Below are 15,492 nucleotides of genomic sequence, written 5' to 3' on the forward strand. Positions count from 1 at the left end.
CTGCCTTTTAAATGTGCATTACATGTTATGCTTTTGTCTACATGATAAAATGTGAGTATGTATTTAGGAAGAAGGATCTGCTATTTATTTGTAATTTTCTTATATTTAAAAATATCTGATTCAAACTTCTTGACTGTGTTCTTTCCTTCCTCTCCCCTCTTCTGCCCACAGGGCATCAGAGCACGCATTTTGGAAACCCTTGTAATGCTCATCCTTCTTGCACTGCTTATCCTTGGAATCGTATGGGTGGCTTCAGCACTCATAGACAATGATGCTGCCAGTATGGAGTCTTTATATGGTATGAAATGCAGAAGAATTGTAACACTAATTTAATTTTAATTATAGAAATGGATGTTTCCAGTTAAGTATATTTTTAGTAAATGCTATGTGAGTATTGCACAGGTTGTAAAGAATCTCTGTTCATTCAGTCAGTGCCATTTTTCTGTTAAATTCTGTGACATAAGTAGCCTGTATAATAAGCTAAGGCTGTGCTCAATGTTTTCTTTACAGACCTCTGGGAATTCTACCTCCCATATTTATATTCCTGTATATCACTGATGGGATGCTTGTTACTTCTGTGTAAGTATTTTCCTGATTATTTCAAAAGATGAACCAATTTAATGTTGGGGTTTTTTTTTGTGGGTTGGGGGATTTTTCTTTAGTAGTAGGTTTTTTTTCACGATTAAAGGAAATTTTTTGATTGTGAAAGTTGTTTGATTTTTTTTTTTTTTTCCTTTTCCTAGTAAGTTTAAATTCAGATCTAAATCTGTTAGGTTTGGGCTCTGAAGTTTAAACAAATGGTACCTTACATTTTTGGGTTTTGAGCAACTTCAGACCTCACCCAAAACAATTTTAACTTATAACTTGTTAAAGTAGGTAGGTGAAAAATAGGAACTCCATTCTGCAAAGAAAAGCACAACTTTTAAATGAAATGTCTGCAGGAGGTTGGCAATATGGTGAGAAAATTATTTTGGAACACTTTGTCCTATATTCAGTAAACTACCTTTCTTCCTTTTGTAATTGAAAATGTTGCTGTGTAGACAGGAGTTGGAAGATGGTGCAGTCAGGTTTCATAATCACAGAGCTGGTATCTGGCCAGTCTGCAGGTCAGTTATGCAATTGCATTTAAAACAAATGCAATAAAACCCTCAACTTTATATCAACTGATCTTAGCCAGAGTTGAGTCTTCCGTATTTAGGGGAATAAGAAACATTATGGAAGGCTCCAAATCCCAGTTATAATCTCAACCCCATCCCTGAATGCTTTCTAGAAAACTGCTGAGAGGGACAGAACATATCCCTTTCTAGACTGTCATGGTGTCATCCCTTCTCCAAGCTTGATACGTTCAGAGCTAACCCAGGGCTGCCACTGTGGAGAAAGGGTGGGGAATGATAATCTGAAATGTCCCTAATACTAAGCAGATCTGTCTATGAAAGAGACCTTGGTGAATCTCCCTAGGTTCTCTGTGTGTGCAGATTCCCAAATCCACTTTGGAGGAAGCTGGGAGAGGTAAAACACTGTGGTTCTTGGTGTCTGGTGCAGCCTGTTCCAGAGTGTGATTCACAAGAGGTACTAATAATGGGACGTTGGTTTACAAAACTTCTGCATCTGCCCTGTAGTTTTGTTTCAGCAGAGCTGAAAACACAGCCTGTGTTCTGGGGCTGTTGTAAACCAGTTCACCAAAATCGTTGTGATTAAATGCCAGTGTTTGGAAGAGTTACGTGTGTCTTGTACAAGCAAATCACTGAGGTTATTTAAGGCCCTCCAAAAGCTGTTAGATCTGTGTAGCTGAAAGGGCAGCATAACAGCAGTGAGTCAGCTGCTGGAGTGGAGCTCCTGTAGATCTTCAGCTGGTTTAGTTGCTGCAGCAGTGTTTGAGTAAAGCCTATTGCAGCGGTGATTTGGAGCATCACTTTCTTTCTCTTTTCTTCTTTTCCTGCAGGCTTCCTCTGCAGTAAAGGAAGACTGGCTTAAGTTAGATTTTTGAATATCTTGTATTTTTCCTGTGATACATAGAAGTTACAGTGAAGCACTAGTTAATAAAAATAAATGTAATCCTCACTATAAAATCTTGTGTGCTTCTCCTTTTTTTTTTTTTGGTAACACTTTTATTATAATGGAAACTATAAATATATAACCTCCTCTGTGCTGTTACAAATTCCTTCATCTCTTACAGGTTTCAGTATTTGAAAGCTGTTCTCCCTAAACTGTTACTTTCTAATAATGATTTTCTGTTAGCACATTGAACCTTTCTCCCAAGAAGCATATATGCAACGTTCCTGGAAACCATCACAGGCTAGGATTGGAAAGGACCCATTGTTATTTCTTAGCAAGTAGCTTAAAATCTGGCAGCTGAGCCTGTTACCAACTGAAGTTGCAGGATGACTTTCAGAGCAAAGTGGCTTTGGGATCTCTTGACCTTGCAGCTATACCTGTGCTAATAGTTGTAACGGGCCTGAGATGTTCTCCAGTGCAGTGGCCAGCCAGTGTCATTCCATTCAGGATATTGCAGTTGGCAGAAGGTGTCTGTGTATGTATTGCCTCATGATAAGGGTTCCTGGGCTGCATGAACTCCAGAACTGCACTGAGAATTGTTTGAGAATGTGCTAATTGGCTCAGGGCAAATCATGCCAGGGATAGTTCTAGCAAAATACTGGTGTGGGCAATCCATTCTTAAAGCCCTGGAATGTATCCTGGCACTGCTGAATTTACTAGTGTAGACATATCCTCTGGTGCCACATGCTTTGAATAAATAATTAGTTGAGAAAGTTTTAAGATATCTGATAATATGTTCCTTGTTGCCAAAAGAAAAAAATCACAGTTAAGCTCTTGAAGGGGAGAGATGCTCGTCTTGTTCAAAAATCATATGATTGCAATGTGCTTGAAACTTCACCTTTGGACCTTGAAGCTCTTGCAGTTCTCTTCAAAACCAAAAAATGGTTATGTGTGGAATAGCACAGTGAGTGTCCAGTAAAAAATTGGTCTTTTTCTTACAAGTGACTGTTTTGCATACTCTCTCTTCCCCCACAGTGTGCACGCCAGTGGGACTCTCACGGATGTTTACAGTAATGGGTCAGTTGCTGGTGAAGCCGACAGTAAGTGCCACACAATTCTGTCCTCCTGTGCAACCTGTGCGAAGGTAGAATGGCATTTGGGTACTTTCTTTTAGCATGCTTGCACTTCTATGGAATTCTGACTTCAGGTGATCAGAGTTTCTATAGCCATGACTTGTGTACTCATTTGAAATTTTTTATATAGCACAAGAGCCTGTTTTTTTTTTTTTTCCGCAGAAAGTTTTTCTTATAATAATACAAACTTCCTCTGATTTTTCAATTTTTATCAATGCTACTAGTATTATTCATTGCCAGTATTCCCTACTGTGTTTTACAAACACCTGAAAAGTGTGGGCTTGTTCTGAGTTCAGGAGCAAAGGATCCGAGAGCAAACAAAGGCTGTATAACAGGAAGGGTACCTGGGGGTACACTTAGATGGGTGAAATGTGGGTAGTTGGCTTAGCAAAGAACTTTTTATGCACAGATATTCTCTTCTGTTCACATACTGAGTGCTGTGAGGGATGTGAGAAGTTTGTACCATGTACAAGTGCTCTAGTGATTGGCTATTGCATTTCCTTGTTCATAGTTACTAAAATTTAGGTGTACTTAGGTCTTGCATTCCTTTTCATTGGTCAGTTCAATCCTGGAAATACAAAGATAATATGTACTGTTTTGCTATCCATAAATTTTAATCTCAAAGCACCTGATAGTAAGGTAGACAGACTTAATTTATTTGGTTTTAGCTTCCAATAGCAATTTATATTTGCTTGAAATACTGGCTTCTGTGAAAAGTTAACTTTTTAATATCCTTTTTCGAAGTCTGCAGTTATTTTTGTTTAAATCGAGTGTGAGGGTTGATATGATTTGAAGGTAGGTCAGATATACTGTTCCATCTCTTTAGACTGAAACTGAAAACGTAAATAAAAACTGAACAGGAAGTTTACTTGCAGTAAAGAAACAGATCTGTAGCAGAATGGAATAGTGTTTCTGTGAAGTTCTCATTTGTGTCAGTATTGTAAATGTAGACTCTATATTTAAAATATAGGTTACTGGAGCAAAGTGAACCTGATTATATTAGTGCAGTCAGGAAAAAAAGTGCCTCTGACGCTCAGTTCATGTTTGTGTTTCCAAATACAGATCCTGGAAGACCTAGATGAGCAGATGTATATCATCACTTTGGAGGAAGAAGCAATTCAGAGGAAGCTTAATGGTATGTATGGTATGCAGTATGTAGGGTAGAGTGGTTCTGCTCAGGAGCATTGGTCTCACTGTTTTCTCTTAAAATCCAAAATTTTGACATCTTAGCGTGTAGAAAGCGTTATATGTGTGTGTTTCATTGCTCACTGGGTTGTTCAAGATTGGCCCTTATGTGTGTGGTTCCCTTTGGGTTTGTTTTTAACATGTTCATCAGCTCTAATGTGTGAATGTTCTGAGTAAGCAACTGAGCAGTGACCAGACCCACAACTGTTACTGCAAAATATCTTGGCTTGGTAAATGTCTCAATTTTAGCCTTGTCTGAAGAACCAGTAACTTCTATAAGCAAAAGATTCTACTTCCTACAGTGTGCATTTTGTTTTCAATTTGGAGGGTTTTTTGTGTTTCAGTTCATTGTTATTCAGAATCTAAGGCAATAATTCATTAGAAATCAGAGCAGTCTTTTATACTCTAGGAGCTATTTGATAAATTTAATAATTCGAATAATTATATTAATAAATAATTAAAATACACAATTATAAAAATATAGACTTCTTGTATTTAATATTACAGTCTTGCATTTCTTAATAAGGTGTTTCTGTTTGGAAGTATTTAAAAAACAGTATGAAGCTTTGGCTTCCAAGAGAAAGAGTATTGCAACATGGCAGGTACCAATTATGGAAAATGTATTGGTTCTATAAACCTGGAAATCATGTACAGATCTTCTGACTTGCTTTTAACTGCACAGATAAGCCATCCATCCACAATTTTTTCAGGTTGGAAAACCAAATATTTATGTCATGACAAACTCGTTGTTGTGCTGTCTTATGACTTATTTTAGTCTTAATTTTCTTAATTTCCTGCTTTTTCTCTCCTACTTTTCAGTCTTCTGTCATATATCTCAATCCTTCCTTCTTTGAGGTCTAAATAAGTCTCCTTTCAAAGTTGCTTGGTGAGGGAAAGTACCTTTGATAGCAGACATCATGGTGGTCATCTTTATTCCAGTGTTTAAAATGTCTGGAGATTTAATGATTTCTTTGTGCTAAAATCAGCCATTGTTTCAGTTTAAAAGTAACAATCACCTTTGCTTTTTTGGAAGCCCAGGTTTCTATACTATTACACATGTTTATATGTGCAGTCACATACAGGCACACAAAGAGGTGCATGCAGTGAATGTCTTTGAAGCTGTGATAGGGTAATTATGATTATTCTGTGTGTTTGATGTTATCTGGGAACTGTAAGATATTTGTTATGAAGTATTTTATGTTGTCATGGTGATTGTGCTTGTGTACGACAAAAAAATGACCCGATGGTTATTCAAGTATCAATTGGAAGTAGCACAGGGCAGGTTCTGCTGTTCAGGTAGGGAATGTGATTATTTAGGTGATGCTTTTCTGCTGTTTTTCTGTGCAGAAGTCTGTGCAACAGTTGTTCATATTGCAGTTTAATATCACTCGTGGGGTGGACCTAGTCTGTGTGAAGGTGTCTGCTAAATGGGTCTGGATTTAGAACGTGTGCAAGTGGCTCCCCAGCTGCAAGTGAAAGACTGGATTCTCTTTCAGCGCATGGGTTGGTATTCAGTGAAAAGTGGAACGACAACCCACCCATGGTCCAGGGAGCACTCACCAGCCTACTGCTCAATGGTGAAAGATGTGGGGGCTTAAATGTCCTGTGACAGGAGAGGGAGCTGAATTCCTCTGTTTCCCATGCTGAGGAAATGGCATTGGCACCCCCACCTGAAGGAATGCTTGAAAAACCATCGTTTGGTGTACAGAGAAAATTAATGGACTTAAGCTGAAAAGTAAATGAAAATCTAAACTTGGATATAGCACGTAGGTTGGGGCCAATATATGTGCAAGAAGATACTCTGCAGGATTTTTGTGAGTAGTTAAGTAAATTTAAGCATGGTTCTCACTTAATATGGCAAGCATGGAAAGCTTCATCTTCTCTTCTAGAAGTCTTTCTAATGCATACAAATTATGTCAGAAAAATAGACATCATTATTGCCAGAACTGTGAAGGCTCGTGCTTACCATGTTTATTGCATTTTTAAAAAATGTGTACAAATGAAGGTGGTGCTAATTACATCAGTAAATCTAGTGCTGTGATGTTAGAGGCCATAATCTGTGTCTTAACACAGAAACTGTGTAAGTCTCTTTGTTGCTGTATCACAGCAGATATAATCTGGCTACACATTTCCCCTGCCACGGCTATTGCAACTCTTCCACAGTATTGGTGGTGGAAATATATGTGCTAAAGTAACCCTGCTGGGCAGGTTTGCAGTGAAGTGTTCTGAAATATATACTTGACTTATATATATATAACCAAAGAGTTCAATTTTTATTAAAACTGAGGAGGACCAGAGCAGGGGCTTAAGCGATACTTGATGACTGTAAAGCTCTTAATATTTGAAAATAAATCTAACTGTGAAACTGTAGATCTTCTTTGTGGGAACTAATTTTCTTCCTCCTCAGGTGTCTGCAGTGTCTAACTGAAAATTGGAGGAGGAGGGAGGGGAAAGTTTGATTGTGTTATCTACCCTAGTATTTTTATCTATTGAAGAGATACTGGGCTTTGGGAAAATGTTTGTTTCCAGTGTATTATATTTCAGTACCCACATCACTCCTACAGTCGAAGAATAAAGCTGGGACTTTTTTATATTAAAAGAAAAAAGTTGCCTTCAGCTATTAGTTTTCCTGAATCCAAAGAGACGGGTGGGGTAGGATCAAAAATACTTACTTGATCAAAGTTATTGGCTCTGAAGGTATCCTTACCTATGTAAGAAAGATGAAAGGTGTTGTTTTTATTGCACACTAGTAACAGTGTAATTTTGAACTAATTGGTGTTGAACTGCCAATCACCTTGGGGGAATGCAAATAGATACTCTTACAATTTCCTTTGAGGTACTGAAATCTTATGTCGGGGCTGGAAGAAAAACAGAATAATACCGTTAAATTGACCTTAAATGAGCTGCTTTGTGGCTTTCTTGGAGAATCCCTTCTAACTTTTCATTGCTAGTCCAAACAAGTCTCGTCTCCCAATTTGATTTATTGGCTAGACAGCGCTGACATTGAACTTTGTGCGTGTTTGAAATAAAGCTAATGTTAGAGAGCTTTTAAGAATTTAGCTGCATCCTTTTCAAATACTCTTTTGACTGGTCTGAAACTTTGCCTTCCCCTCTTGTAAAATATCCTTTTGTATAGCAACCTATTGTTTGCAACTGCTTTTAAGGAGGAACTACAGCAGCACTCTAGATATGATTCAGGATTTCTACTGACCTGTCTCTTGGGGACCTAATGTGCTCATACTGACTTTGTTGAAAAGACTCCTATGAAATCAGGGTTTTGAGCTCTGGATTTTTATATTGAGGGGTGAAAACAACATATATATTCAACTGAGCTTTTCCTCAGAGACCCCTAAATCAGTTATGGAGAAGAAGAAAGTGTCAGATACCGACTTGAGTTTTCCTTCTTTTTCAGCTGTTTCCATTAAAGTTCTTTTCCCACTGAGCTCTATATCTGTCCTTTTCCCCACCTCATAGTAATTAGTCATTCCATAAAAAAGATGTTCTAGATGTTTTTTTCAGAGAGAATGCATCAGCACAAAAGCTTATTTTTATAGTGATAAGTAGCTTCAGGGGCTTTTTTTAAAAGACATGACTTTTTCTGAAAACCCACATTATGATTACTCATTGAAAAACATGGAGAAATTAAACTGACATTCATATTTCAAGCACTTCAAGTGAGTAAAAGTTGTTACAGAACAGTGTTTGGAGGTCTTACTGGTTAGTCCTGGGATTAGAGATATTTATGTATTTGATGCCCTGTAAATATTACTCCCCACACATTATGTCACTATAATCCAAGATAAATGTTTAGGCATAGCACAGAGTGCTATGTGTTATGTGCATATGTGTTATATGCAAAAATGTGTGTGAAGAACATTTGATTAAATGTGTAAAAATTAATATTTGAAACAGTTGGATGTCTCATTGATGATTTGACTGCGTTGAACAAATCAGTATTAATACTCTGCAGTAAAAAGAGTAACCTTCTTTTCTTGTACTGAGATCGCTGGATGGATGAGCAGACAACAGAAAATAAGGAAATAATGAGACTGGACTACAAAGTAGTGCTAGTGTGCCAGCAGCCTAAGTGCTGTTTACTTTTTGTAGCCAAATGATCAAGATATGAGATAAAAGCCTGGAGAAGAATATTAATCTCATATTAAAAAAAGTATCTGGAGCATGGTGCTACTACAGGGTAGCCCACAGCCAAAGGTGAGGCCGTGGGTACGGAATGGCCAACAGGTGAAGGGTGTGAATGTAAATTGAGACAAATGATAACAGGAGAGGACTTTGGATTTGTTAAGACCTTGAACTGTCACTGCCACAGAGTGTTTTTGCAGAGTGAGATTGGTCTAGAGTAGACAGGGAAAATATGAACTCTTATTTTCAGGTGAAATTATTGAGAAATAAAAGGGATGAAAGTGGGGCAAGGGTGAGTGGAGAGTGTTTCTAACTTATCCCAGGAGGAACATTTTCAGTTTGTGATTGCAGAGAGTGAAAGCTAAAGGAGGAATAATGAGATGGGAACTGAAACAGCAGATTTCTAGTCATCATTGCAGAGCTGTGTCAGTACGTGAACACTGTGCAGTGTTTGTGGAGGAACTGGCATCAAGGAGGGAAATCACTGGGAAAGAGAAGTGGTTGGAAGAGCATGGAAGGTTGAAGAGAAAAATAATGGAGAGAGAAAATGGGCTGGGTTTCCTAGAGGCTGTGTAGGGATAGGAAAAAAAGTCGCTGAGCAACTTTTAGGGGAAAAATTAGCAGGAAGAAAAGAGTTAATATTATGGTTGTTAGTTTTCAGCTGCTGCAGAGGAGAGAGTATGAGGAGTTGCACAACAGTGACACACGTATGCTGTAAACTGTGAAAAGGAAAGTGGAAGAGTATGGCCTTGTGGGGTTGTGGGCAATATCTGATTGTGGCTGTCAGAGGGGAGCTCTGTTGCACGGAGAGACTGACAGATCAGGCAAACTGGTATGAGCAGAAGATATGTTACCAAGCAGGTCAACAGTATGCAAACTGAGCTTGCTGAGGAAAGGGAAGGTGGGGCAGAAGCTGAAACTGGAGCTCTAGACACTTTGGAGGCAAAGCTCCACTTTGCCTTTGTGTTGCTGAGTAATAATGCCCTTGAAGGCAAGAATCATATAGGGATGCAAGAGTGAGGCATTTGACACATCCTGCCTGTCACGCTGTGGTCGTTGGACCTGTGCAAAAGCTTAACCATAGCTGTTCTCAGCAGGACAGGCGTGGATCACAGATCACACTGAAACCTCTGATGTGCTGAACTCTGCTGGTTAGACAGAGTTAGAGGCTCTTGACTGTTTTTTGAAAAGCAGTTGAGGAGTCTCAAAGAAACACCTGCAGTTTCAAATCACAGGTGTTAATGTGATGCTTCCTAAATCTGAATTGTCACCGTGTGTCTTACACTACTTAGTCTCATCCAAAATACTGTGTTCTTTTTTAAAAGGTGTATCTTCCACAGTGGAATACCAGACAGTAGAGCTGGAACGGGAGCTTGAAAAAGTGAAAAGCAAGAAAACAAATCTAGGTAATGAACTTTCCAGTGTTTCCTGTGAATTATAGTTCAATAAATGACCTTAAGGTGCTGTGTTTAGCTTGTATCAGTGGCTTGATTGATTGCAGTTTGTTCTTAACCAAATTTGTCCCCTACAAATTGTCATAGTTTCTATAAATACATGACACAGAATCCTTGCGCCCCTCCAACAAACAAATTTAAGTAGCGAGTCTGATTTGGATCTTATTTTTAACATAATTTTAGAGAAATTGAAACACTTGACTTCCTTGCATGGAACTCAATACTGTGGTCTTCTCATAATTAATAATATGCTTATGATTATTTGTGTTAATCTAAGACAATACTTTTCCTTTTTGACTTCTTTCTATAAAAGCCAAGTTGTGTTAAAGAGCAGTAAAGTAATTCTTAGCAGGTTTGTGTCTTTTAAAACTGAAAAGTGATGCTTCTGGTGATGGCAGCAACTCAGCAGAGATTTCCTTACTTATTCAAAGGTTTGTGGGATTTTTGCATTTATCAATTTGTTGTGTGCAAACTAAGACTGTGGTAAGAACGAATTGTGGGTTTTTTTTTGCACATGCTGGTGATGTCCAGTGAAGTTGTCTTTCTTGCCTTACAAGAGGAAAATACCATTTAAATGTCAGAAATTCTGTTCTGTCCCTTTAGGTCATGCTAATACATACATGTAAACAGCATATTTTTAAATTCAGTGTATTTTCAACTTTGTAGAACTGCTATGTGCCAGGAGAAGAAAAAGCTGGGGTAAAGCATGCAAGAGAGAAAAATCTGTTAGTTCTGTCTCCCCAGCCTTTCTCTAGAGAGGCTTCGTATTTTTGGCATTGCTTTGTAGAGCTCTGCAGGGTGGATGTTTTTATGAACTGGTTGATGTTTGTTCCAGATAAAGTTACTGTTGTTACCTGTAGGTACAACAAGAGTTTATAGATAGCTGAATGATTCTTACTTGTTATATTCTAAGGTGATCTATGCTATTAAGCTTCTGGTTTTTCTCTTCTGGACAGAAAGGAGGAAAAAAGCTTCTGCTTGGGAAAGGAATTTAGTCTATCCAGCTGTCATGATATTGCTACTGATTGAGACGGTAAGAACTCTCGCTCCTTTTTTTTTTCTCCTTTTATCTTTTTCTTTTTCCTCAACAAAAATTATGAAGAATTCTTTGTTTGTAGGGGGGAATAATTTTAAAATTTTTGGGTGATGTGTGTTTAAGCAACAATCTTGATATTTCTGGATATTTCTGGACCATTTTAAAAGAACTTGACATTATGGAGTCCGATGGGGATAAATGTATACCTTTTAAGCATGTGGAATACTTTTAAATAACAAGACTATTTCTACTTTATAGTCCATCTCAGTTCTCTTGGTTGCTCTCAACATTCTTTACCTGTTGGTAGATGAGACTGCAATGCCAAAGGGATCAGGGGTAAAGTAAACTTTTTTTATGATTTTTATAAGTTTAGTAAAACTTTGGAGTCCTTACAGAAGTGCCAGTGAGAACTTCTGCTTTAATAACATGGAAACTAATGAGCCTTGACCTTGACTTTGCTTCTAGATTTTGTTCCTGTGCAAACACAAACATTTATTACATGTCATGTTATAGTGAGTTCATATGAAAACTAGTGCAGAAGCTTTATGTAGATACAGTGATTCAGTAGAGCAAAGCTGTAAAGTTTGTGCTTTACTTACGTCTTCTACTTTCATACAGACTAGTAATGTTCAATTTAAGAATCTATATTAAAAAACAATATGAAAAGCTTGACTTGGTTTGTGTTCCTCTTAGAAAACATGTCATGTTTTCCTTCTTTACTATAAAAATACTTGAAGAAAGTAAAGAACAGCTCATTGAGTCATAGTATCTTTAATCACGAGGGCTGTTTTATTAACTTTGTAGTGCTTTCCCCAGGGCATAGCTGGGCATGAGCTGCCAGAGCTGTACAAGGTGTTCGGTGTGATGGCCACTCTGCCAATGGCGTTGTGAACAATTAGAAATGTGTAACTTTGAGGCATCTTATTTTAGTTTCCAAAGCAGTGGAGTATGTATAAAACACAGCCTGGTGGGTGGGTGCAGAGTGCATCCAAAGTGAATCATTATCCCTTCTGTCTTGGCAATACATTTCACTGCAGTTTGAAAGCTGCTGATGCCGTTTCATGGGATGTGGGACTTGCAGGTTAGGACATCAGAACACCCCTAAAATACTGTATTCAGAAAAGGCTATATTCATGGAAGATGTTAATTTTTTGGTCCTGGTAGATGTTAACTTTATGAAGTGTTATGTATCTTATTAAATTCTGTGATTCTGTGAAATTATGCAAAGTTTTTTCTTCTTGTAGGGGCCTGGAATAGGAAATGCCTCCCTATCCACCTTTGGCTTTGTGGGAGCAGCACTTGAAATCATTTTGATTTTGTATCCTTTCTGTAAGAATTCTGTCTGTTAACAAGTATTCTGTCTAGTTTTCTGGGACACTGGTAATTTACTAAGACACTTGCCTGTAAAGAAGAAAGAGATAGGTCAGTCCTTCTCAAACACTTGAAGTGTTTTTGTTTCTTTTTTCTTTAGTTCTTAAGACTTTTAGGAGACTGCTGAGAACTTGAGTGAAGCTTGCATTCCTTGCAGGTTCCTTTTTCCTTGATTCTCACAGCTATCTCATGGTATCCTCTGTTGTTGGCTTCTACAGTCTTCGTTTTTTTGAAAATTTCACTCCCAGGAAGGATGACACAACTATGACAAAGGTGAGGTGCAGTCTGGGACGGGGATGGCCCCCTCCTCTCTTTCTTGCCACCCAAGACAAACTGACTCTCTTAGTAATTGCCCTGAATGGCTCATTTGCAGTGATCAGTATTTGTAAGCTGCGTAAACACAAACTGGAAGATTTTCAAAATGCTGAATGAGTGGGAAAGAGGATGTGCTCTGTTTAGTTTGGATGGCATCCATTCACTTGTAAAAAGCCGGGGATGGCAGAGCTTGTTAACTGGCTATAGAAAAGCAAGTGAAAGAACTTTTTTCAAAGAAAACGTATTGCTAATGAGTAACTTTGATTGTGCTAACTGTACTTCAGGGAGCTTGTTTGAGTTCTGAACAAGTCGGTTTCTAGAAGTAATACAGACAAAGTAATTCAAATTTGAATAATTAAACTAAGACTGAGGAGGGCTATTCAGCAACATTTAGCAATCTGAAGCTAATTTGACTTTCTACAATTTACCGCTAGCTTCTGAATAATAAATGCTGTTACCTAATGCTTAGGTTTTTGGCAAAATATTCCCACAGCTGACAAGGGGAGGTGATCAGTAACTAAGGAACAGATGTTGAATTTAGTTAGTTTTTCAGTGTGTTTCATTGTTTGTTTTTTGTTGTGAGCTTTTTGTTTTTTTTAAGTAATGGATGAAGATATTTTTACTATAAATTGTTGGAAGGGAGAAAGTAGGTCAACACACAGAATGGTTATACTAGATAAGTTGTAGAGAGTTGAAATGCTCTTATTGTTTCCTTTTAATTGTTTACAGTATGCCAGAAATAGTGTAGAGATAAATAGTGAATGCACAAATGTCTACCTACTTTCAAAAAGTTTTCAGGTTTGTTTTTTTTTTTTCTTTTAGATACTGATAGAAATAGTACTGAAGAAAATGATCCTTTGTGAAAGAAAGTTTCAATTACTCTTTATAAGGGCTTCACAAGAACTAGAGTAAAATCTAACAGCTGTGAATTTTTCTGTACTATTTAAAGTAGACAACAGGCATTGAATTGAAAGGAAGCTCTTTGTTGTAATTTTTTAAATAATGCTAATCCTACAAGCAGTTACATCCAAAGCTTAAGCTGATGACGTATCAGTTGTCTCTTCTAAGCCCATGGAATGATTCTTTTATAAAACGTTTTCAGGAATTAAGTAAACAGTTGATGCTTTGCAACGTGGTAGTTTTGAATTATTTTGAATCTAAGCATATCTAACACTTTGATTAAAAGCACACGATGACATATTTGATTTTTTTCATGGATCATCTTCATCTTGTGTAACACCATATGGGAAAGTGTGACAGAAGTCAGCGAGACTAACAATATATTACTGTATTATTAAAGTAAAGTGCTTTAGGTTTAATTTGTAGAATGTACCTTTTAAGAATTCTTCTTTTTCATCTTGACCACTGTTTTTCTTTGTGTTCCCTTCAGCAATCTCATTTATCATTTAACTACTGTTTATCATTTTCAAACAGATCATCGGGAACTGTGTCTCCATCTTGGTGCTGAGCTCTGCTTTGCCAGTGATGTCAAGGACACTGGGTAAGTGAAATGGAAGTACAACACACTATAATAAAGGATGTTTAATTGAATTTAAAAAAACAACCCAACAACACAAAAGAACAACCTATAGCTGTATTTTAATTTGCCATCATTTTCAATGGAAAGAGCATGTATGCATGGGCTTCTTTTCTACACCAGAGTGAGTTGTTGAATGTACATTCTACGTACATGAGCTGCAGAACATACTTTCTAAGGAAGAGATGCGAAGCATTTTCTACAGAATATATTCTTTTAAAAAGGTAGGTCAGATTGGAAACTTAGAGCAGGAGATGAGGAGAGGAATAGTTATGAAAACTGATTGTCCAGGGAAGTATAAAATAATTTCATGTTCACTGTGAAATTACAGTGCTCAGTTTCTGTCAAAAAACACATTCAAGGATTCCAGGTAAAACATTTGAGATAACATTGAGTGAAAATGTCTTTTTAAAAACAGTTAATGACCCTTCATTTATTAAGTTTTTTCTTTATCAGCAATGATACCAGGCTACTTTCATTTTCTCTAAAATAATCTGCTTGTATTTTTTGTTAGTTCATTTTTCAAATTAAAAAATTCGGAGTCCAGCGTAGCAGAACTGAAGAACTTCTGATTCTTTTGTTAAGAACTGGCAGTAGCATTTGAAGTAGTCAAACTGTTTTAACCAGTTTGAAAGACGTTTTGTATCTTCACCTTGTTCAATAAGGTAATCTTCAGCTTGAATTCTTGAAGTTAGATTTCAAGGCTATTATATATTTAAGTGGTGCGGAATTCTTGCAGCTAATGTGAATTTCATTGGGAACATTAAGTGGAACTAAACAAAAGTCTTCACCTCGGGCTGTACAAGTCTTAAATACAAGATTAGAAGTTTTGGCTCAGGCCTACAGACCAGCAGTGCGTGCCCAGCAGTTCTGTAGCTGATTTTCTTTTCAACCAGAATACTGTTGAATCAAGAGTAGTTAATGTTTTCTAGTAAACTACACTGTATATTGTCACACTGGGTGTATCTACGGATGAGGAGTTTTAGTAGATTTAGTAGTCATTTCGATAACAGACAAAAAAACCTCTGTGATGCATTTTGGAGCGTTGAATCTTAAAATATGCATTCTAGAGCTCATTTTTAAAAAATCTCTAGTAAAACTTCACAAAAGTGCAAAAGAATAATTCAAGTATTTAAAGTAGTGCAGTTTTAAAATATAGACGGTACGATAAAGATCTAAGAAGTAAAACGATTCTAGCACACAGAGCAAGATGTTATGTTGAAAAATCAGTGTTTCAGAACAGAATTAAAATGTTAGTTTGTGTCCAGTGAGTTACTGCATTCAAGAATTGTTTAAAAGAAAATAAAATTAATTGTTAGTGATCCA

The 15,492-nt window shown here is 37.2% G+C and overlaps 1 protein-coding gene across 1 annotated transcript in view; it reads left to right on the plus strand.

Annotated features, from left to right (window-relative positions):
- LMBR1 (limb development membrane protein 1) overlaps positions 1-15,492 on the plus strand; it is a 72,763-nt gene that overhangs the window by 44,740 nt on the left and 12,531 nt on the right. The window contains exons 6-15 of the mRNA XM_027715501.2: positions 172-298; positions 511-579; positions 3,031-3,095; positions 4,191-4,263; positions 9,779-9,859; positions 10,864-10,940; positions 11,202-11,279; positions 12,188-12,261; positions 12,497-12,587; positions 14,064-14,130. Coding sequence (XP_027571302.1) covers positions 172-298; positions 511-579; positions 3,031-3,095; positions 4,191-4,263; positions 9,779-9,859; positions 10,864-10,940; positions 11,202-11,279; positions 12,188-12,261; positions 12,497-12,587; positions 14,064-14,130 — 802 coding nt within the window. The remainder of the gene's footprint in view (positions 1-171; positions 299-510; positions 580-3,030; positions 3,096-4,190; positions 4,264-9,778; positions 9,860-10,863; positions 10,941-11,201; positions 11,280-12,187; positions 12,262-12,496; positions 12,588-14,063; positions 14,131-15,492) is intronic.

Source organism: Pipra filicauda, unplaced genomic scaffold, assembly GCF_003945595.2.
Source record: "Pipra filicauda isolate LSUMZ 115617 unplaced genomic scaffold, ASM394559v2 scaffold420_size638996_pilon, whole genome shotgun sequence".
Taxonomy (NCBI): Eukaryota; Metazoa; Chordata; class Aves; order Passeriformes; family Pipridae; genus Pipra; species Pipra filicauda.